Source organism: Tachyglossus aculeatus, chromosome X1 (assembly GCF_015852505.1).
Source record: "Tachyglossus aculeatus isolate mTacAcu1 chromosome X1, mTacAcu1.pri, whole genome shotgun sequence".
Classification (NCBI taxonomy): domain Eukaryota; kingdom Metazoa; phylum Chordata; class Mammalia; order Monotremata; family Tachyglossidae; genus Tachyglossus; species Tachyglossus aculeatus.
In genome coordinates, this window is record NC_052101.1 from 65,868,885 (window position 1) to 65,892,707 (window position 23,823).

Genomic DNA, 23,823 nt, shown 5'->3' on the forward strand with positions numbered 1-23,823 from the left:
CAAGGTTGCTTAGTTCGCTTTCTCTTTTGGTTGGTCTTAGGAGTCTATTATGCATTTCTAATACTCCTCCGGAAAGTCTGACCCCCACTAGGAGGAGCACCTTGGCAATAATGTGAACCCCCCCCCCCCCCCCCCCGCCATTATGCGAGTTGGAAACAGTTCCAAGAATATTCTACTGTGGCACAAAATTAAGAAAGCTTTAATAACAGAAGTATGAAGGATCGGTTCGTTCCCATAAAATGGCCCGTTCCTGATTGGCATCTCAAAGTGACTCGTTGAATCTGGGGTTCATTCCATTCGCTAGTCTGACCACAAGCCTTTATTAAGTGCCGATTTTTGCATGTGATGCCATATCGGATACTGTTGTAAAGGGTGAGTCTCGGCAAATACCTGGTCTTTGGGAACTTGAAATTTAAGGCAGAAAGCCCTGAAGGAGAGAAAATAAATTCGGACAAATCAGCCAACACTAGGCAACTGAAATAGGTCGGCGGCTGCAGAAAGACAATGTAGAAAAGAAAACTGGGAGTTCTAGGAGAGCAATATGCACAGCCCCAGGGAGTTAAACGTTTTTCAACTTTCTTTCGAGAGTGCGGTCTCGCTAACAATTCCTCCTACTCCTCTCTCATTTTCGCTCCCTCCCCTCGCTCCTAAACTCTGCATACAAACTGCAATTCTTCTTTCAGAAGCTTGGGCCGTGCTTCCCCTTTTTCCCTCCCCCTCTGCCTTTCACACCTTGGGTGGGAAAGGAGGGCGGGGGCGCGGAGCTCCCGGAGGCGGGAAGGGGGAGGGAGGAGGAGTGGGCGGGGAGAGAGGCGGGGGGCGGGATCTTCTGGCAGGGGCTCCAATGGGCTGGGGCCCTCGAATCCGGAGGCGTGCGGACTCCGTCCCGGGAACCAATGAGAAGTGAGAGGGGGTGTCGCTCGTGCATGTTGCAATGTATCCAACGTGGGCCCTCAGTCCCGCGGCGTGACGGGGTGGGGGCAAAGAAGAAGGTAAGAGAGAGTTCGGAAAGTGATTGTTCTAGGCGTGGGAGCGGGCAGGCGGTTCTCTAGCTGGACTCGCTGCGCCGGCCCCGGGGACGGCTCGGCGTGAAAGCCTGCGGTAGGACGGGGAGCTGGCCCAAGTGTAGCTGAGTAGTCGGCTGCTCAGCCCCCGCCGGAGGTGGGAGAGCGAAGGGAGGAATCCCCGAGGAAGCCGGCTTGCAGCTGCGGGGATGACTGCGAGGGTCGAGCGACTTCAAGGCTGAACAGTTCCCGAGGACGGAAGCCCGTTTCCATCCCCTCCCCGGCTGCGGGAGCCGAGGAGCCATTTGGCCGAGACGCGACCTCAGAGCCGGGGAGCAGCAGCAGGCGGTGGGGAGCCTCGGGGCTCTTGGTGTTTCCCCGGGCGCGGAGGTTGCAGCCTCAACTGCCAGGGTCGCGGACGGCCTCGGGGCGGCCCTAGCCCGAAGGGGCGCACGGGGGCCGGTGTTCGGTCTGCGCGTCTCCCTCGTGTCCGGACCCGGAGTCCCCGCCGGGCGATGCGATGCCCCCGTGGGACCGTGAGTTCGCCGAGCGCCAGACCTCCGCCCTCCGGCAGCTCTGAAAGGCAGCCCCAGCGGGCATAGTGAACAGCCGGTGGACCAGGAGGAGGAGGACACGGCAAAGACGACGCCCCGCTCGACTCGTCCGTAGAGCGGCGGAGGCCGGTCCTGAACTCGCCCCTTTCCTTCCCCCCCCCCCGGGGCCGGTGGGCCTGGGGCAACCTTGGGCACTCGCCTCCACCTCCCGGAGACCGAACTCACGCCGAGAACTGCGATGCTGCAGCTACGGCCGTTGGGCGCATAGTGTTCAGGGGCCCTCGTTTTTTGGCTTGGCTTCCCCACGCCAGTTTGATTTTTCCCTCGGAGGAGGGGGAAAATCTGAACTTTTCGAAACCGTACTCTTTTCCTTTTTCTTGCACCCCATTACCAGGAGACTTTGTTTATTAACCCAGGATACAAAATGGCGGGGCCGTTATGGGGAGCAATTGGGTCTCCGCTGACTTTTTTGCCTCTTCTCCTGCTGACCCAAGGGCTGCTGCTACTGCTCGGTTCGGCGGCCCCCGGCCCGGTCTGGCCCTGCCCTACCAACTGCAAGTGCACTGAGAAACTGCTGGACTGCAGCAGTCTGAGGCTGGCGGCGCTTCCCGTGGAGCACCCCCCCTGGGGGGCAGTCACTCTGTAAGTGTCCCTGGGTCTCTCCCCAACCCCCCCGCCCCGACCTCTTCTGCCTGTGGTCCTCCTCCTCGTCCTGTTCTTTTTAGAAGGGTTTGGGGATGATGATCGGTGGATGGGCAAAGCGGTTGGGAAAACGCTCCGAAACCCGATCCTGGTGTCTGAACCCTTGCGTTTCGAATGGGTATTGAGTCAAGGTGACCCTCTTCTCTGATCTGCCGTCTACAATCTGTATTATCTTTTGCTCGCCACCTCGCTTTGTCTACCCCCCCGCCAGAGTTCTGTACCTTTCGTCATATTAAGCCCCTGTTGGTGGCTGTTCAGGGGTCCGCTAGACTGTAAACTCGTGGGGCAGGGATCGTGTCCACTAGCCCTGTTCCATTGTGCTGTCCCAAGCTCTTAGTACAGTGCTCTGCACACAGTAAATACCATTGTTTGATTGGTAGCTTTCCTCCCCCAGTTTGAGTGTTGTTGAGGAACCTGCATTAAAATGCATATCCTTCTGAACAAATGGGGTTTTCCTCTAAATTTAGAACATCCCTAACCCTTGGGGCCGCTTCACCATCATGACGTCTGGGTATGTGACTGCGTGGGGCCTATGATGATGGTGATATAATAATAATGGTATTTGTTAAGCGCTTACTGTGTGCTGGGCACTGTTCTAAGCGCTGGGGTAGGTACAAGATAATTGGGTTGGACACAGTCCCTGTCCCTCATAGGGCTCACGGTCTTATCCCCGTTTTATAGATGAGGGAATGGAGGCACAGAGAAGTGAAGTGAATTGCCCAAGGTCACACAGCAGACAAGTGCTGGAATCGAAATTAGAAGCCATGACCTTCTGACTCCCAGACCAGTACTCTATCCACTAGGCCATGCTGCTTCTCAGATAGGTTCAAAATGGGTCTCACAATTAGTATAAATGGTGGTGGGGGCGGGGGGGGGGGGCGTCTGTGCCTCTAGTCAAGTACTTTTGCGGTTTTTCCCACAAAGATAAGTGGTTCTCTATCAAGGTAGTTTCCTGGACTCTTAAGTGGTAAAAAGTTGCTGCCTTAGCAGATACCATATATCAACTTTGACACTGCTGGTATTGGCAGTGTTAAATGTTTCTTTTAAGGGATTTGCCCGTAAATACACTGGTCTTTCTTTAAATGGTTTAGTGGGAATTACAGTTATTTTTAGGCAGGTTTATTTAGATTTTGCAACTCTTTCCATAGGCATCCTGGCTCGCACAGCACCATTTGTACTGAGATTGAATTTTCCAAGTGGTTTATCACCCCCAGAACATCCCTCAAGGATTGAGACGTCTTCATGTCTTGCTGTTATAGCATCTTGCTTAACAGGACTAACTTTGAATGATCTGCTCCCTTTTCTACAAAGTTATTTGGGTTTTACTATAAAAACAAGGACATTGAATCTGATAGTAGCAGAAGTTAAGGGTAAAAGTATAAACTTCGACTCTGAAGTTTGCTTTTAGAAAATAGCAATTAGATGATTTTAACATTAGCCCTCCCTCCCCTTCTTGCCCCCCCTCCGCAATTCCACCTAGATGTCTAGCTGGAGAAATGAAGTCACTACCTGATTGTCTTCGGAGAAAGTGGTCCAAAATAATGGTCTGTTGGACCACCTACTTAGCTCTATTCTTTATAGCTTTGCATTTTCTACCTCGAAATTTTATGGAGGCTCAAAGTTTCACAAGTCTTCATAACAGGTAGAAGGAATGAATGAATACGAGCTCATCAGGTTGGACACGGTCCGTATCCCACATGGGGCTCACGGGCTTATCCCCATTTTACAGATGAGATGACCAGGATGCTGTGAAGTGACAGGCCCATAGTCACAGTAGACGAGTGGCGAAATTGGAATTAGAACCCAGGTCCTTCTGACTCTCTGGCCCTGGGATCTATCTATTATTATTATCATCCTTTCTATCCCTAAGCTACACTGTTTTTCTGTTTTGTATCTACCCCAATCCTTAGAACAGTGTTTGACACTTAGTAAGGGCTTGCTCCAGACTGAGCCCCCTCCTTCCTCTCCCCCTCCTCCTCCTCGCTATCCCCCCCCCCCGCCTTACCTCCTTCCCCTCCCCACAGCACCTGTATATATGTATATGTGTTTGTACATATTTATTACTGTATTTTACTTGTACATATTCTATTTATTTTATTTTGTTAATATGTTTTGTTGTCTGTCTCCCCCTTCTAGACTGTGAGCCCGCTGTTGGGTAGGGACTGCCTCTATATGTTGCCAACTTGTACTTCCCAAGCGCTTAGTGCAGTGCTCCACACACAGTAAGTGCTCAATAAATACGATTGAATGAATGAACAGGAATTATAGGACTATAATTCCTGCTCCCATGACTTCCGATTGATCACAAATAGACATTGAGTAGAAAGCGCTTAGTACAGTGCTGTGCACACAGTAAACGCTCAATAAATAGGATTGAAGTGGTCTGCATATTCTGGCACAGATTTAGACACTGTCTTGACACAGTGTCTATAGAGGCAACTGGAACTTGTCATGAAGAAGAATGATTAGTGTGGTCAGACTGGCAGGATATTCTCTTATTTCTAGTTGAGGATTTTATGAAATCTGCAAAATCAAAATAAATACTAATGTTCCCTGTTGCTAAAGATTGAAGTAGTTTTTCATTTTAAAGAAACTACCCATTGATTCCTGTAGCATAACCTCAGAATATGAAGAGCCTGATTTCATAATCCCTCTATGTAGAAGGTGCCTGCTTTTCTTTGCCCTTCACATGGCCATAGAAGCTGGTACCCAAAGACTCTTTATCTTTAACAAAATTTGCCTGGTTTCATTAACTTTACATTTCCAAGGTCTCATATTTCTTATTAAAGTGAAAATAAAAGCAATGACAAGGTGCTATTTTAAAATAAAACATTTGGAGGAAAGTAGGGCCACAGTGATTTACTATTTGAGTGGTGGTAGATTGAACTGCAAAAAATGGGCATTTAAAAAAGTAATTAGTCACTTTTTCCATAATGCATGTTCTCGCTAGGCATTTTAGCTAGAATGCTGTTGTGGAGTTAGGGAATGTTCTTCCCATAGTGTGGGTGTGTCTGAATACAATGTGATGTGGTGCTGGAGGAAACTTTTGTGCTTGTGTGCAGGGTTGGTCAAAGCACGAGGGCTATAATGCAAATTTTCAGGTGCTACAAGAACTGTATCTGTCCATTTAGAGCATGTTGTCCTCTGGAGTCATAACTTTCTGAAAGTTATTTCTTTACTAATAGTGGAACAATGTTTTACTAAGAAATCTTGAATTTTAAGTATGAATACTTGCCATCTTGTAACTGACCACTATTATTCAGTAAGACACTAATGCAAAAGTAGATCATTTGTAGTTTCAATCAATCATATTTATTGACCGCTTACTGTGTGCAGAGCACTGTACTAAGTGCTTGGGAAGTACAACCAGTTACATTGTATTCTCCCAAATGCTTAGTCCAGTGGTTTGCACACAGTAAGCACTCAATTGATTATAGGCTTCAAAGCTCCTCTGAACTCCAGTTGTAGCAGCTAGTTAAAACAATTGGGTGTGGGGAGTTTGTGATAAGTAGACCTATGACTCTAATACAGCTTTTGACTTTTTTCAGCAACATACCATACTGGGTGGAGGGGGGCAGGGAGCGAGAGTATTGGGATTTTTTATATCAAATGTGAGGAATTAAATTTTTATTGCCAATACATTTGCTTCAAGATTGTTAAAGGAGGAATAAAAATGCTTTTGAAATGAAAACATATGAAAGTACAGCAGGGTTTCAGGGTTCTAATGGAAGGTGTTAAATTGTGTAAACATTTTGAACTTTAGTTTAAATGATGGAGGCTAATTCTATGAATCAACAGAATTTGACATATCTTGGCAATTTGATTCATTAATAGTAGCATAATAATATACCTCTCTCTGTGGCCAATTTTCCCAAAGCAATTTGAGATCCTAAATATTTTTTAATTCTTACTATCTTAAATTTGTTTTACTGAGTATTGTCCATGGCCTCAAATTCATACCAGCAGTTAGCAAAAAAAATGCTCCTTTTGTAAAAATGCAAGGTGCTGATAATGACTCTGAAAGTGCATGGTTTAGAGCAAGCTCCACATTCTATTTTCGATGTAAGGCAAAGATTAGGGACATTATTGCATGTAAGCCTAGTTTGGGAGGAGGTGGCCCTCAGGGTATACTTGATGATTTTATGACTGAACACTGTTATTTGAGGCAAAGTGCTTCAATCCAAGGAAGTTCAGGAAAGGACACTGATTCTGCTGTTGTAGCACTAGGCAGCTGTAGCATGGCATTATTATCAACTCAAATTTATTGATTATTAATCTTGAGGTTTAGTCTGTCATCTGTACATAAATTTGGGGTATAGTTCTCATCCTGTTGATGCAAATGTGTACTTTAATCTCAGGTTAATTATTCTTTATAATGATTCTATATTTAAGGCTTTGCTTAAAAAATATACTTTCTGGATTTATTTCAGTTCTCTGCCCCTCTGCCCACCACACAGTCTTAGCTAAATGAAAACAAGTTTATTAGATCTGCGGGATAGTCTTCATTATTTAGTATTGATGAGGTAGGACATAGTACCTGCCCTCGGGGTGTTTACTACCTAATGGCAGGATAATGAATGGTATTTATTGAGCACTTACTCTGTGCAGAGGACTGTACTAAACATTTGGGAGAGTATGATACAGTAGAGTTGGCAGTTCTCTGCCTGCAACAGATTATAGAGCTTGGTGTTTTCAATAATTTTGTTCCTCGAGGAAATTTCAGATTAAGATTGAGATAGTTCGAGATGAAAAGATGTTTAGCTCTTCTGCAGTAGTTGTCAGGAGCCAATGAAGTTCTCATTCTGGCTAGTAAACTCAGTTCTCCTATAATACAGAAACTGAGTTCTTACAGTATTCCTGCATGAAAGAAAACTTTCTGTAGTGCTTGACGCATTGTGACATTGAGTGTATGCATGCAGATGTCTCTTCCAACATGGTACTATATCCAGGATGGGCTTGCATTTTTTGAAGCAAGTTCATTAATTCTGTTGCCACATTCCAGCCAATAGCACATGATAAAAATGTGTATTCTGCCCGAACGAAGTGTACTAGGAGATATCTTCTGGTTAGCATAATCAGAAAGATCTACTTCAGTGACTGATGAAAAAAAAAACGTGCACACTGCTATCCAATTAACAAGTGCCAAGAATGCATTATAAAATGGCCAAGTAAGTTTTAGGTAAAGAAAAGTCAGCTCCTTTAGGTTAGCAGAAAAAATATTTTTTATCTTATCAGTATATATCGAGCACTTACAGGTTGCAGAGCTGTGCACTAAGTGCTTACTTCCTTATTATTTAAAGTGGGAATTATGACTTTTTTTCCAACAGAAACTTGCACTTGACCAGAGTAGGCAATTCCAAGTTCTGCCAAACATACATATAGCTCCTCCAATCAGAATGCAGTGGTATATCATGGAAGTAGGCCATATTCCCAGCTTTTTGGTCTAAATTCCTTTTCTGGGAATGTGTATGCCCTGTGGACTCTGACAGCAGTCATTATGCATCTGATTGTTAGAATGACTTTTTGTTTTGTTGTTACTCAGAGAATGGGTTCCCTCTGAGGAATGGAGGCTGTGGCTCCCAATTTAGCCCGTTGTTGGCTTGTCAGGTCCTTCCACCAAATGAACTTGGACATAGCAATTGGAATAGGCTGGAATGGGGATCATTTCCATGTCAATTCAACAAGACACTGTGTAGCACCAAATTATGGGTGGATACACTGCATAGCAAATGAAAAGTATCAATGTGTCCTCCCCTAAGGGTGGAGGAGACTGTTAAGAACCTCACAGGTGTACACAGGTTCCTGTTCATAATTTGAGAACACTTTAACTTTTAATCACCTGGGACCTTTCTTCTCCAGAGTGGCAGTTTGAAATGTTTTGTGTGGGTGGTTTGGGGGGAGGGGGAGGGGCGGGGAGGAAGCAGGATCTCTTTCAAAGGGAGAGGGAATTCAGTGAACTGAGTTAATGTTAAGCTCTGTTTACAATGGGTGCAGTTTGAAAGACAGAATGAATGATCTCAGACTTGAGAGGCAAGAGGTGAAGGAAAAATTCCCAGGCAGGGAAGGAGGAAAAAAGATCCAAGCATTTTAAGAAATGAAGATTTTACTTATTTATTTTTGGTTAAAAAAACCTTTAGGTCACCTTTTATTTATTTTTTAAATGGTATTTATGCACTTAGTATGTGCCAGGCACTGTACTAAGCACTGGGGTAGATACAGGCTAATCAGGTTGGACACACTGCATGTCCCACATGGAGCTCATAGTATTAATCCCCCTTTTACCGATGAGGTAACTGAAGCCTAGAGATATTAAGTGATTTGCCCAAGGTCACACAGCAGACAAGTGGCAGAGCTGAGATTAGGACCCAGGCCCCTGCTCTATCACTAGGCCACACTGCTTCTCTGTTATTTCTTAATGTCTTAAACACTTTTTTGGGGTTGTCTAAAATGCCCCATGCCTGTAATTTATTCATTCAATAGTATTTATTGAGCGCTTACTGTGTGTGCCTGTGAAGGTTTCTTTTTGGGTAGGTGTTGCTAGAGTTAAAGTGTGAGTTTCTAGCAGCATGGGGAGCAGCGTGGCTTAGTGGATAAAGCATGGGCCTGGGAGCCAGAGGACCTGAGTTCAAATCCCACCTCCACTGCTTGCCTGCTGTATGACCTTGGGCAAGTGGCTTAACTTCTCTATGCCTCAGTTTTCTCATGTGCAAAATGGGGATTGCATACCTGGTCTTCCCAGTTAGGCTGTGACCCTCTGTGGGACAGGGACTGTATCTGGCCTGATTAACTTGCCAGCCACATGAAAACTAGGTGATAAAATTTTCAAAGCAACCTATTGTGAGTCATGTGCTGTTTTAATTACTGATTTTTTTTTTGTGGGAATCCAGCAGAGGTCACAAATGGCTACCGAATGATTAGAATAGCAGTCAGATCATTGCAGCCACCAGGTGGATATTTACACCTACATTGGTGTCAGATCCTGCTGGCTATTTGAGTGATTCTGCATGTATCTGAAGGAAGAAATTGCCCCTTTAGTGGTCTTATGGGGAGGGAAAAAAATAATCCTGGGGGAAAAATTAAGCCATAATTCCTGGGTGCATACCGAGAAAATGTTCTTAGCACATACCAAGAAAATGCTCTTAGCAGGTGTGTAAAAAATGAGGGGGCAATTGAAGAAAATAATCTGATGAAATCCAAATGGAAACTGTAAATGTGCAGTTTGTTAGGGAAAACATGCTCTTTTCATCTTTTCCTCAGTGCTGTGAGTACATCCTTTTCACCCCCCTTTACCCTCCTTTCCACTTCAGTTGTTTCCTTCCCAGTCAATTTGTTACCCCATCCTTTTATTGCCAAAGTCCATTTCTCCTGTTCTCTTCCTATAATGGCTATTTGGTTTTGTACCGGGACAGTTTGGTTTACAGCTGGTCTGGCCCCCATCTGGTATGAGTATGGCATCGGATGATTTTATATTTGATATTTTTTAAGTGCACAGCCTCCCTCGACCTCAGTTTCTGCTCCTGAATTTCACCGCTCAGAAGGGGCTCCTGTTTTATGGGAACCTGGGAGGGGAACACAGCTACTCTAGAACAATTGGAGAAGGGGAAGGAGAAGACTGAGGAAAGGCCATAGAGGTAGGAGAAGAATTAGGAGAGATGGTGCTTCCAAGACAAGAACTGGCCAAAGACAACTGAAAGGAGAGCTGGTGGAGCGGCTTGAGGCCAGTGGACAGGAATTTTTGTTTGCTGTGGAGAGGAAATAACGAACCAGTAGAGGTTTTGAGGTATGAGAAGAGAGACACTTGGGAAGAAGCAGCGTGGCCTAATGGAAAGAGCATGGGCCTGGTAGAGGACCTGGGTTCTAATCCTGGATCTGCCAGTTGCTTTCTGTGTAACCTTTCTAGACTGTGAGCCCATTGTTGGGTAGAGGTTGTCTCTGTTGCTGAATTGTACTTTCCAAGTGCTTAGCTCTGCACACAGTAGGCGCTCAATAAATATGATTGAGTGAATGAATGAAGTCATTTAACTTCTCTGTGCCTCAGTTTCCTCAGCTGTAAATAGGGGATTAAATACCTGTTCTTCCTCCTACTTAGACTGTGAGCCCCATGCGGGACAGAGATTGTGTCCGCCTTAACTTGTACCTACCCCAGTGCTTAACAGCATTTAACACATAGTAAGTATTTAACAAATACCATTAAAAAAAATGGATTGGGCTTTGATGTGTAGTACAGCCTGAGATGGTTAGAGGGTGGGTGCCAATATGACAGCATACAGACATTAGTTAATACCTCACTAATTTTAGTTGGTTGTGAGAAGAGTAAGAGGATCACACCTACCTTTGGCATAGCCTTCCCCTCTTGGAAGGAAGGGAAATTTTATTTGGGAGGTATTTTCTTTAATGGTATCTGTTAGCATTTACTATGTGTCAAACACTGTTCTAAGTCCTGGGGTAGTTAAAAGTGAATTAGGTTGGACCCAGTCCGTGTCCCACGTGGGGCTCACAGTCTAAGTAGGAGGGAGACCAGAACAGGTTTTCATGTCATGTCTGATATTTAAGTGAGACCTCTTTGAGGCAAATGAGAATGCAAACATACGCAAGGTAGCTGGCTTCAAAAAATGTTCCAGTTGTCAATGTATCCCAGTCAAATTGGCTCTTAACAGAGAAATAGAAAAGAAATAAAATCTTGCTTCAGAGAGGCAAGCTGGTGGATATGACCATTTGGCCCCTCCACTCTTTGTATTGGAGTGAAACAAGCCCTGTCCGTGGTTTCTTGGCCAGGGCAGATGAGCTTGGCAAGAGGTTTGGCTGTCTGGAGTCCTCAGACAAGTGGAACTTCCTCTGTTTTCTACAACCTCTCTTTTAAATCAAGAGTTCAGTTTTCTCTCCAAAATCTGTAAATACAGAAAGTGCTCTCTTTTTCGAAAATATTGAAAGAAGTCAAGTGTACATCTTCAGAGGGGCTGTTTATTGAAAGGCCTTCATCCCCACTCCCCCCCCACCCCGATCATATTGTAATCCCAATTTTTAAAATAGTTGAAAAAGTTCAGGCTTCAGTTTTCACTAGCTCTAATTTTGTCAGCACAGTTCTCCTAAAGTGAGTTACCACAGGATCAGGCCATCAGAAGCAGTGTGGCCTAATGGAAAGAGCATGGGTCTGGGAGTCAGAGGACCTGGGTTCTAATTTTGGCTCTGCCAGTTGTGTGCTGTGTGACCTTGAGCAAGTCACTTCATTTCAGTGCCTGAAACATAGTAAGCACTTAACAAATACAGTAATTATTAATTATGATTCTCTGTGCCTCAGTTTCCTAATCTGTAAAATGGGGATTCAATACCTGTTCTCCCTTCTACTTAGCCTGTGAGCCCCATTAGACAGGGGCCGTGTCTGACCTATTTAACTTGTCTTCCCCAGCACTTTGAACAGTGCTTAACAAATACCATTTAAAAATAAGAAAAAGTGATATGGGTGTACCACCCCGACCCAGATCTACAGATCACTTCCTGACATTTTCCAAGAGTTTTAATTTGCCCTCAATAATTTGGGGAAAGAGGGAGGAGATGATTAAACTGCTTCCTTTGAAATTCTGATGAATAATAATGATGGTTATGTGTTAAGCACTTACTATGTGTCAAGCACTGTTCTAAGCGCTGGAGTACATACACGATAATCAGGTTGGACACAGTCCTTGTCCCACATGGGACTCACAGTCCAAGTAGGAAGGAGAACTGGTATTGAATCCCCATTTTACCGATGAGAAAACTGAGGCCCAGAGAAGTGATCTTGCCCAAGGTCACACAACAGACAAGTGGTGGAGCCAGGATGAGGACCCAGGTCCTGTGACTCCCAGGCTCTGGTTCTTCTCACTAGGTCATGCTGCTTCTCATCTACTGTGGCACTTTTTAGTAGCCATGGTAGGGTCTTCAAGGTAGGGTAGGGTCTACAGTTCATGCCCACTGAATTGTAACATGGCAAAGTCTGGAAATTGTGTTCTGCATTTGACTTTCAGCTACAGGTTAGTGGATTAGTTTGGCACATTTCCTTTCTTGTTTGGCCCATCTTCAATACCATCATGGTTTTGACAAACCAAGGTGAAAACGACATGCAAATGCAGGCTAGCATTGATTTAAGGTATTTTTGGAGTGGAAGAGGGAATAAAGAGACTTTAGGAAGACAAGGTTTATGGCTTGGGTTCTTATTGCTTTTTCCTTCAGAATTTCCATGCAGGCTTGAATCCCTGCCTCACTCTCCCTCCCCTCCTCCTTCCCCATCCAAAGTTTCAGTAAGGAGTTTTGCATTTCATTTGGATTACTGAAGCCAAAGGATAAATTCTGCAAGTGGCTTTTAAGGAGCAAAACAACATAGTTTTTAGTTGTGTTTTCCGAAGGCCACTAAGGCCATTGCTTTCAAAGAAGCTGAACCCAGCCGAAATGCTCATGTACCCTCAGGGCATGCTGTCTAAAGTCAAGGAGGCTATGAACTGTTGTGGTGAATTGTACTTGACTCGCAATTAGTAGAAGTTATTGACAGCGCTTGGAAATGTACTCCAGTTGTACAGTCTCTTTTCCTTGCAGTTCTAGGGGGAGAGGGAATGAGGAGCGGGGATTACTGTTGTTTTGCAAAGTTTCATTGAAACCAATCCATCAGTTGTATTCATTGAGTGCTTACCATGTGGAGAGTACAATACAGCAGAATTGGTAGCTACATCCCCTGTCCACAACGAGCTTACATCAACTTACAGTTTCAGTTGCTGGGTTTTTTTTTTTAATTTCAGGTCATCTTTCTCTTGCCGCAGTTATTAAGTTTATCACTGTAGGTAGCAGGGAAATTCTCCAGGGCGTCGGTATTACTGAGCATAAGGGCCATTCTCCATGTCCACTCTTAAGAAATAATTAGGGCTGGGGATGGGCGTGTTGGGTTCATTCATTCATTCAGTCATTTTATTGAGTGCTTACTGTGTGCAGAGCACTGTATTAAGCTCTTGGAAAGTACAATTCAGCAACAGAGACAATCCCTACCCAACAATGGGCTCACAGTCTAGAAGAGGGGAGACAGACATCTAAACAAGTAAACAGGCATCAATAGCATCAATATAAATAAATAGAATTGTAGATATATTCACATCATTAATAAATAGAATAATAAATATGTGCTTATACACAAGTGCTGTGGGGTGGGGAAGGGGGTAGAGCAGAGGAAAGGAGTTGGGAAGGAGGAGCAGAGGAAAAGGAAGGCTCAGTCTGGGAAGGGCTCCTGGAGGAGGTGGGCTTTCAGTAGGGCTTTGAAGGGGGAAAGTGTGCTGGTTTGGTGGATGTGAGGAGGGAGCAAATGCCCATGGACGATAATTGGAGTAAACACATTTGTAGTGGGTTTGGCAGAATCGGTTTGAAGGTGAGTAGGATGGTTTTGTGAGTGTCTGCCTGAAATATCTATTTGATAGTCACAGTGGGTAATCATGGCTCAGTGTGAATTTTGAACTCTCTTTGCATGTTTGGAAATTGTTCATCTCATCCTGCGAAAGTTCCTTTTAGAAACTGATACTCATCCCTCTTTTTATGTACTTGTAAAGTGCTTGCTATGTGCTGGGCACTGTAATAAGCACTGGGGTAGATACAAGATAATCAGGTTGGACACGGTCTGTCTCACTAAGGCTCACAATCTAAATCAGAGAGAGGAGGATTTACTCCCCATTGGATAGATGAGGTAACTGAGGAATAGAGAAGTTGTGACTTGCCCAAAGTCACACAGATCTACTGTCTACTTATCTAAAGTGGCAGAGCTGGGATTAGAACTCAGGTCCTCTGACTCCCAGACCTGGGCTGTTTCCACTCGGCCATGCTGCTTCCCTTTGTCACAACCCATCTGTCGAAACAAATTACCAGGATTCAAAGCCATTGCATTTGTTTTGGCAAAAGGGGGAGTTGGTTTTAAGAAAACATTTAATATGGTTTTCTATTGATTACTCTTTTAAAGTAGATCATTGTGGTCTTCCTATCTCTACTCCATTACTGTCTCTTTAGGATGTTTTTCTTGCTCATAATTTCAAAATACAGAGAGAAAATGGTTGCAGTAAGTAAATTCATAAAATGTAAACAGAATTAGTTGGACTTTATCATGAGCATTATATTCCCCCACTCTCGAGCCTTTTCCTCTTCCAAAAAAGATTCTCATTTGAATGCTTTTGAAGACAAATATTTTTTTCCTTTAGGGTTTCTTCTGCTCCACTTCTCATATTTATAAAACACTACTCATAAAATGTATCCATTATTCTTGGTTGCAGCATAATTTCCGCACTTTTAAAAATGCCTTGTTGGACCACCAAAGCTTGTTAAACATGGTAAGGAGAATTAGAGACTTTTTCTGAAGTGAGATTACACAACTGCTGTAATTCTAAAGCAGAGATCTATTTCCCCTTGTTTGAAAACAGTATGTTGCAAGCATTAGCCTTTTAGTTTATTCTGCTAACGAGTAATTGGAAAAGCAGTCCTTTTGAGCAGTGAGAAATGCCAAATTAACTTTTGGCTCCTGGATTTTGAATATGACTGTCTGCTTCTCCCTTTTGAGGAAGAGAGTGAAAACTGATTTCCTTCTTAACTGATAAATAACTATGTAGCTGTATAGCTTAAGCAAATTTACACAGACTCTCTGATTGGAAAAAGGTGTTTTTCTAATTACTTTTTACTAGTACCTCCCTGCTAATCAACTAATCATCTATCTCCCCAGTGGGTTAGTACTTGTGTGTTTCTCAGTTATTGAAAGAGCATGGGCCTGGGAGTCAGAGAACGTGGGTTCTAATCCAGACCCTGCCACGTGTCTGCTGTGTTACTTTGGGCAAGTCATTGAGGCACAGTGACCTCATCTGTAAAATGAGAATTAAGGTTGGGAGCCCCATGGGGGGCATGGACTGTGTCCAATCTGATGAGCTTGTGTCTACCCAAAGTTTAGTACAGTGCTTGTTGTATAGTAAGTGGTAACAAATACCACAAAAAAATAAACTTTGGCTCTCTGCTGTTTTCTGCTCTGCTAATTGATGAAAAAAGTTCATTAGTGCACAAATGCAATTATTTATGGATTTTTTTTAAAAAAGAAAACTCTCATGTTGGTGGTTAAAGCAGACACCCTAACTGATGGTTTGTAATAAGTTCTGAGTCTCAATTTAGTTACCATTGTTTACTTCTTTTGGCTCATCCTCCAGCTGTGAATACTTGAGAGTGCTTTAAATAGAGGCACTCTGTGAGAGAATCTGCAAAAGCTAGGGAATAGTTTGCAGGAAGGGACTGCTTTGTAGGAGGTGCAATTAAAATAAAAGACTTAAGTGCAAAGGACAGCACTGTTTTTGGGGGGTGAAAAATACGGAATGTTGCCTGTCCAACAAGTTTCAATTGCTTACTCTGAAATTTCTTGAATGCTCATCAATCACTGGCTTCATCAGATTCAGTCTGCTCTCTTTGTCAGACCTAGCACTTCAAGATAATCTTCAGGCCTTTGGAGGGCTTGTTAACAGTCAAAAGAGATGGTTCCTTTCAGGGAACTGGTTGTAGATTCAGGGGTGTGATTTGCGGAAGCAGCAATCCTAATAGAAAGAAGTCCCACTTTGTCTTTAAGGGAGTGGATTCAAAAAGGGCTCTGAAATATTTTGTAATTTTATGGTCTGCTGCGTTCCAAATTATCTTAAAACCAGTTGGTGGTATTTGCCTAGTGGTGCTTTTCCTTTTTTTTTTTTTAATGGTGTATAAGCACTTAGTATGTTCCAGGCACTGTACTAAGTGCTGGGGTAGGTACAAACTAATCAGATTAGACACAGTCCATGTCCCACATGGGGCTCACAGCCTTAATCCCCATTTTACAGATGAGGGAACTGAGGCACAGAGAAGTGAAGTTACTTGCCCAAGGTCACACCGCAGACAAGAGGTGGAGGCAGGATTAGAACGCAGGTCCTTCTGATTCCCTGGCCCGTGCTGTAGCCACTAGGCCATGCTGCTTCTTGAGACCTGCAAGAAATTCAGAAAAGCTTTTGTTTTGAAGGATGAACTAGGCAAGAAAATTAACGTTGCATACTTGTATCTGCTTTTACAAGGCAGTAGGAAGTAGACTGGTTGGAAAAGTTGTCTAGCTGAGTGCTCTTCTGGCTGCATCAGTGGGATGAATTTGGGAGATTGGAGTCCCTATTTGTCCCTGCCTAACCAGAGCTAATTTTTTTCACCCACTCCCTCCCGCTTACTGGGGTTCAGTTTGGACCTGAGAAAACCTAACTAAGGACTTGGAGAGGTGGGCATCTGGGAAGCAGGTATCTCTGAGGAGGAGTGTGGCCTGCTGGAAAGAGCAGGGTCCTGGGCATCAGAGGACCTAGGTTCTGATTCTAGCCTTGCCACTTGAGTGCTGTATGACCTTAGGCAAGTCACTTCAGTTTCCTCATTTGTTAAATGGAGTTTTGATACCTGTTCTCTTTCCTACTTAGACTCTGAGCCTCATGTGGAACAGGGATTGTGTTTTACCTATCTTTTCTCTCCCCCACCCCATAGTACAGTGCTTGGCACATATTAAGAACTTAATAAATCCTATTGGAGAAGCAGTGTGGCCTAGCAGAAACAGCCTGGGCCTGGGAGTCAGAGGACCTGGGTTTTAATGTGGGCTCTGCCCCATACCTGCTGTGTGACCTTGGGCAAGTCACTTAACTTCTCTGTGCCTCAGTTCCCTCATCTGCAGATTGGGGTTTCAGTACCCATGCTCCCTCCTACTTAGACCATGAGCCCCATGTGGGACCTGATTATCTTGTCTCTACCCTAGCACTTAGTAGAGTGCTTGGAACATAATAAGCACTTAACAAATACCATAATTATTAACTAAGGGAAGCCTAGCTCCACTTGAGCAATTGACTGCACACCCAGCCCATTTGGGCAGGTACAGTTTCCCAGCCGAGTAGCAGCAGCTCACTCACAGAAATTGCACAGGTGAATCGAGAGGAGGTTGGCACTATTGTTCAGGAACCTCAGCACCAATGCTACTACACCATGATCCTCTCCCCACCTGCTGCTCATAAAGCCCTGAAATGGGAGGGGCATGAGAGGGCCACCTCTTCTGAACCTGATTTATTACTTGCTTTTTCCTTCTGATCAATGGGTTGATCAAACAGGGACAGGGCTCTTAAGTAGGTCGTGTGATGGGAAATACAATTGCAAAATGTCTGAATAGGAAGCTTTTTTTTTATTTTTCTGAGTGGTGGGAGGGATAGAGACTGGGTGTCTCTGTCCATGACTCTTATCTAGTGAAGGCTCTAAACCTGCCTAAAATAGCCCTGTTCCAGATTAGTTGGGGAAATATGAATGGGAGAGAGATTGTATATGGAATCAATCATATTGTATGCCTACTGTATGCAAGCAAGCTCCTTGTGGTCAGGGAACACATCTACCAGTAGCGTGGCCTAGTAGAAAGAACACGGGCCTGGGAGTCAGAGGATCTGAGTTCTAAACCCAGCTCTGCCAAATGTTTACTGTGTGACCTTAGGCAAGGCATTTTAACTTCTCTGTGCCTCGGTTCTCTTGTTCTCCCTCCTACTTAGACTGAGTCACATGCGGGACAGGAACTGTGTCCGACCTAATTCACTTGAATCTACCCCAGTACTCAGAACAGTGTTTGACACGTAGTAAGGGCTTAACAAATACCATTAAAAAACCAAGTTCTGTTGTATTTTATTCACTCAAGTGCTTACTTCAGTGTTCTGCACACAGTGCTCAGTAAATACCATTGATTGCAAACAGTGAGTGGGAGAATACAACTAGAGGTAAAAGACCTGCCCTAGAAGAGCCTAGGTTGTAATGCAGGAGAGTTGTAGCCATTAATTATTTATGAATGCTTGGAACCAGAAGAACAAGAGCATATAGGGTATTAAGTGTCTAAAAGATGAATGAGTAGCATCAAAATGCACCATCAATATACACATAAGGGTATCAATATGCAAGTGTTACAGACTCTAGGCAGTGAAAAGGATCATATTGAGGATTTTCTGTGCTTTGTGTCCTAATCGGTAAGCTACCAAATAAGCTTTATTGCTATCAGTCAATCATATTTATTGCATGCTTACTACCTGCAGAGCACTGTACTAAATCTTTAGGAGAGTATAACAGAGTTGGTAGACACATTCCCTGCCCACACTGAGCTTACAACCTAGATGAAACATTATATAGCTATTACTAGGTGAGGGTAGAAGAAAAGTGCTCGAGATAAATAGAACTCAATAAATTCCAAATATAAAATAAAAACCCCCCAAAACTAATAACATGGGTAGTTATCAAAACTAGTCTATGTCCAGTGCATTTTGAGAAAGTGATAAAGGTAAGTTTTAGTTCTTCAGATGCTTATCTCAGTGGGAAATGTCCTCCTTTTTGATGGACATCTCATGGGGAAAACGTGAGGACCCTCTTTTTATGGTATTAAGTGCTTACTAATGTGTAAAGTGCTATTCCAAACACTGGAGTGGATGAAAGGCTGGATAAAGTCCCTGATTGACATGGGGCTCACAGTCTAAGTAGGAAGGAGAATAGGTATTGAATCCCCATTTTGCAGTTGAGGAAACTGAGTCACAGAGAAGTTTCTTGCCAAGGCCACACAGCAGGCAAGTGGCAGAACTGGGATTAGAACCCAGGTCCTCTGGCTCTTGGGTGCTTTATCCATTAGGCCACACTCTTCATTAGCCATTTGTAGATAGTAACATTTTAACGGTAGCCTAAGTCAAGGATGGGGAGGAAAAGTTAAATACACATGTTTATTTGTTTATCTTCCCTCCTCTTGCACTTGATAGTTTGCTCAGCTTTGAAGGGTGCCATGCCCAAAATACCGGGCTTAACACTCACGGTAGCTCTCTGGAAAAGCTACAGTAGCTGTCCAATATACTCATCACATACAATCTACGTATCATTCCTCCCCCTCCCACCCCCTTCCTATTCCATCTAGGTCTCAGTCTGATGTTTCTGCAGCATTAAGGGGAAATACTTGTTTTCTGTCATAAGCATTCCTTCAGAAGATGGGGTTGTTGGCTTATAAAACATTTTTGTAATTCTAATATCTTGAATCTAAAGTCAAATCTAGGCACATTCCCCCATGGCAGAGAGCTTTGGATGTTTGGCAGGTCTGTGACAAAGCATAGAAATAATTGTAGCTATTTGTGAAGATTTTAGGTTTAAAACGTAGCATTTATTTGACCTTTGCGGATGCGAGTGGAGGTGGAGTCTTTTGGAATAAGTTTTACAAACATGGGCCTCAAATTATACCTAGGTCACCGTTGTAGTGAGGAGAGTTTACTCTAGCGATCAATCAATGGTATTTGAGTGCTTACTGTGTGCAAAGCACTGAACAAAGCACTTGGGAGAGTACAGTACAATCAGGTACCAACTTCTTTAAGATAATTGAGTGAATGCAAAAAGATTACCCCAAAAGGATCAAAACTGCATTCCTGATCAAAGAGCAAGAAAAGGGAGGACCCAGCTCTCTTCTCTGTAAATATTTTTATGTCCATCTCCCTTTATGTGCAGGGAACTTATCTCTTGCATCTGTTGTGCCTTTGCCATGTTCTTAGTATGCATGGCACCCAGTGGGCAGTTGATAAATATCATTACTACTTCTACTCTTCTAACACCTCTTGTGCTCCCTCATTCATTCAGCTGTATTAAGTGCATTACTGAGTGCAATGCATTGTACTAAAGGCTGGGGGAGAAATGAATGCTCTCACCCACATCCTGCCTCTGGCCTGGGATGCCCTCCCTCTTCATATCCATCAGACGATCACTCTCCCCACCTTTAAAGTCTTTTTGAAGGCACATAAGCTCCAAGGGGCCTCCCCAACTAGGCCCTCATTTCCTCTTCTCCTACTCCCTTCTGTGTCTCTCTTGCACTTGGATTTGCACCCTTTATTCACCCCTCCCTCAACCCTACAGCACTTATGTCCATATCTGTAATTTCTTTATATTAATGTCTGTTTCCCCCTCTGGACTGTGAGCTTGTTGTCGACAGGGAAAGTGCCTGCCAACTCTGTTATATTGTATGCTCCCAAGAACTTAGTACAGTACTCAATAAATACGATTTACTGACACCATCCATGGCTCGCAAGGAGCTCACAGTCTATGAATAGGGGGCGAGAGGAGGTGGCTGGCAATGGATTCATAAGGGAATAATGAACAATCAGAATAATGAACAATCAGAAAAAAACCCATAAAAATAGAAGTACAACCATAAACCACAGGAAAAATAGGTGCTTTTGCACTTTTTTTTTGTTTTTTGCTTTAAGCTCCTTTGGAGCAAATCTTTCATAATTTCTAGATTGTAAACTCCTTGTAAGCAGGGATTGGTCTACTAACAGTAGTGTATTGGACTCTCCCAAGCACTTAGTACAGTATTCAGCGCACAGTAAGCACTCAAAAAACGACTGATGTATGTTTATAGCCCTTGGCGCTATTTTTGCGTTTGCCTCCTTGCGATTCTTATGAAGCCTCTGCCTGAAAAGAGCTGCTGGTTTTTTTGTTTGTTTTTTGTTTTGGGGTTTTTTTTTTTTTTTTTGGATTGCAGTGTGCCATGCTAGTCCCCGTGGCAGTGGATGCCCGGCTTTGTTAGAACGTAGCCTTGTCTGAGATTTTGTATCCTTCCAATGGTTTCTCTGTATTTTCAGCTTCCCAGTTTCAGCTCATCAGACAGCAGCTATTTGGAAAGCTTACTTTGTCCATGCTCCTCCTGTGTACCATGATGAAGCAGAGTGGCTTAGTGGCAAGAGCCTGGGCTTGGGAGTCAGAGGTTCTAATCTAATTTGTCAGCTGTGTGACTTTGGGCGAGTCACTTAACTTCTCTGTGCCCCAGTTACCTCATCTGTAAAATGGGGATTAAGACTGTGAGCCCCAATGTGGGACAACTTAGTTACCTTGTATCTACCCCAGTGCTTAGAACAGTGCTTGGCACATAGTAAGTGCTTAACAAATACAATCATTATTATTATTTTGAGAAGCAGCATGGCTCAGTGGAAGGAGCGCGGGCTTCGGAGTCAGAGGTCATGGGTTCAAATTCCGACTCCACCAATTGTCAGTTGTGTGACCTTGGGCAAGTCACTTGACTTCTCTGTGCCTCAGTTATCTCATCTGTAAAATGGGGAATTAAGACTGTGAGCCCCCCCCCCCCCCCCCCCCCGTGGGACAACTTGATCACCTTATATCCTCCACAGTGCTTTGCACATAGTAAGCACTTAAATGCCATCATTATTACCATCCAGAACAATTGGGTTGAAGTGAACATAATTTCAGGCTTCTCACTTCCTCTGAAACCTCACATGTCTTCTTGCCTCCAAGTCAACTCCACAAGACTGTCCCACCAGCATCATAAAGTCACCATGTCGGAAATTGAACGCTTTAGCTTCCCTCCCACATCCACTTCTCCACCTAACTTTCCTATCATTGTTGACAAATCCACCACCCTTCCACTAGGTCATGGGCTTCTTGTGGACAGGGAACGTGTCTACCAACTCTATTGCTTTGTACTCTTCCAAGTGCTTAGTACAGTGGTCTGCAGAGTAAACTCTCAGTAAATACCATTGATTGATGAATCAAAGGCCAGGGAGAAATTTTATGTCAGAGGAACCATTCCCATGCCTTGAGACCCTAGGTTACGAGGCTTTCCACAGCATTTAAACTGCAGCTTTAGCCTTGACTACTAGTGGAGGGGAGAGAAATACTGAAGACCTGTTCTAGTTAAGAGTTTTGAGGAGCGTGTCCCCAACTTTCAAATGAGTGTTTTTTTAAGCTGAATTCTGATGGAAGAAAACAAATCCAAAACTTAGTTTACAGGGGAAGTCAGAGTTTAAAACAGAAATTGCTGATGGATTTTTTTCTCTTCGCTTTCCACCCTTCTACTCCCCTACTGCCCCCCACCCCCACCCCTGCTTTTCTTTCTGTTTAGTTGAGAGCCACTTCAAAGTTTTGGGTGTGTTGGTGCCAGACGCCATGTAGTTATTGTTAGAGGAATTTGGAAATAGAATTGAAATCTCTTGCTCTAGTGGGAGAATGGGATTCCAAAATTGTCTTCCATTTGGAGCTGGTGTCTCCACACTTGTCCTGACAGTTGTATCATCTGTGAATTCTTTTACATCTGGTAACTGTTTGCATATCTGGAAATTGCATATTTTTAAATTCAAAAGATATGTGAATACTTGTTACAGGGGATTTAGATTTTTTTAGGAATAAAAAATAGATTGAATTGAAATTGGCAGGATAATTGGAAATGATGCAGAGACTTAAATGGTTTCCTTATTTGGCAGTTGAAGTAGTAATCCTAGTTGAGATTTCTTTTTTTCTTTGCCACAAGGCAAAATAGTTTTATTCCATAAATATCTAATGAGAAGCATCCATTAATGCAAGTATGCCGATTTAGAAGCCTGTATTCATTTAAGCTTTTGTTTTGTTTTCTAATGGCTGGGTCTAAATTCAGATCATAGTCGTGACAGGGAGAGTCATAATTCTTTTGTAATCCCAATTCTAATGGACTGGTTTTAGAGCCGTCTCTCCATTTTCCAGTCAGTAAGTGTAGTGGGTGAAATACAGCAATCAACTAAAGAATTATGCTTTATTTAGAAATGGGGGCAGTGGTAATGTTTAGTGTGCCTGGGATTAAGGGCGTGATAAGTGTTGATACTTCCTAATAACTTCCGATTTGTTATTCTGAATTGAAACACAAAAGTCATGGCCAAGTAAGATATTGTAACAATTGTGTGGGTCAGAATTCCTTTTTGGTTTGCCTGTTCCAGGGTTAGAGGGAATATTAGGCTGTCTTGCTGCCTGTTTTTATTATTTCTGTTACTGTGGTTTGTATTCCCATGATGTTTCTTGGGTTTCTGCAGCAACTGTGTATTATATGTTTCTGGACTTTAAAATATAAACTATTTATAATGCTTGTGTATTCTTGGGCTTTGAAAGTGTTGTTTTTCCCAAATGCATGTCCATTTGGCTGCTCTAATATAATCTCACTGATGTAACATTTAGATGATTTGCAGAATCTAGTACTGTTAGAGGATGGATGACTCCTTGGTGAAGGAGAGCATATAGCTTTGCTGCACACTGAAACATAGTTACTTTGCCTGTTACATGCTATCAATAAATACTGTGGTTATGGTAACAGTGGCCTACAGTGGAGTCCTGTGTGATTGTTTTGCTACTGTGAATTGTTTTCAGAGTTTACGTACATTTATGCAGCTTGTGAAGGGAAGTGTGCAGTACATGTTTGCGTATGTTTGGAAAATGACTGTACAGCAATTTGGCCAACATAATTATAGAAAAGGAAGGTGAGATTTAATAGTGGATTAATAAGTGAGCTGTGTGAATAATTTACGCACCCTGCTTTGGTTTCATGACACTTGCAGTGTGAGGTGTTTACTTCATGTTTGCTATGTGAGGATTAGTGAGTAGATTCCACAAAGAACTAGAATATCCTTGAGGAAAATTTATTTTTATATACATATGTGTATATAGACACGCACACACACATATGTATATGCACACACATATATTCACACATATGTTTTACATTTCATTTGAGACAAATT

General features: G+C 43.3%; 1 protein-coding gene across 3 annotated transcripts in view; it reads left to right on the forward strand.

Moving 5' to 3' along the window:
• The first annotated feature begins 1,009 nt into the window (after nucleotides 1-1,009).
• The window catches only part of LRIG1 (leucine rich repeats and immunoglobulin like domains 1), a 142,721-nt gene continuing 119,907 nt past the window's right edge, over nucleotides 1,010-23,823 (forward strand). For all 3 annotated transcript variants that reach the window (XM_038772030.1, XM_038772031.1, XM_038772032.1), the window contains exon 1: nucleotides 1,010-2,200. In XM_038772030.1, coding sequence (XP_038627958.1) covers nucleotides 1,983-2,200 — 218 coding nt within the window. In that variant the 5' untranslated portion in view covers nucleotides 1,010-1,982. The remainder of the gene's footprint in view (nucleotides 2,201-23,823) is intronic.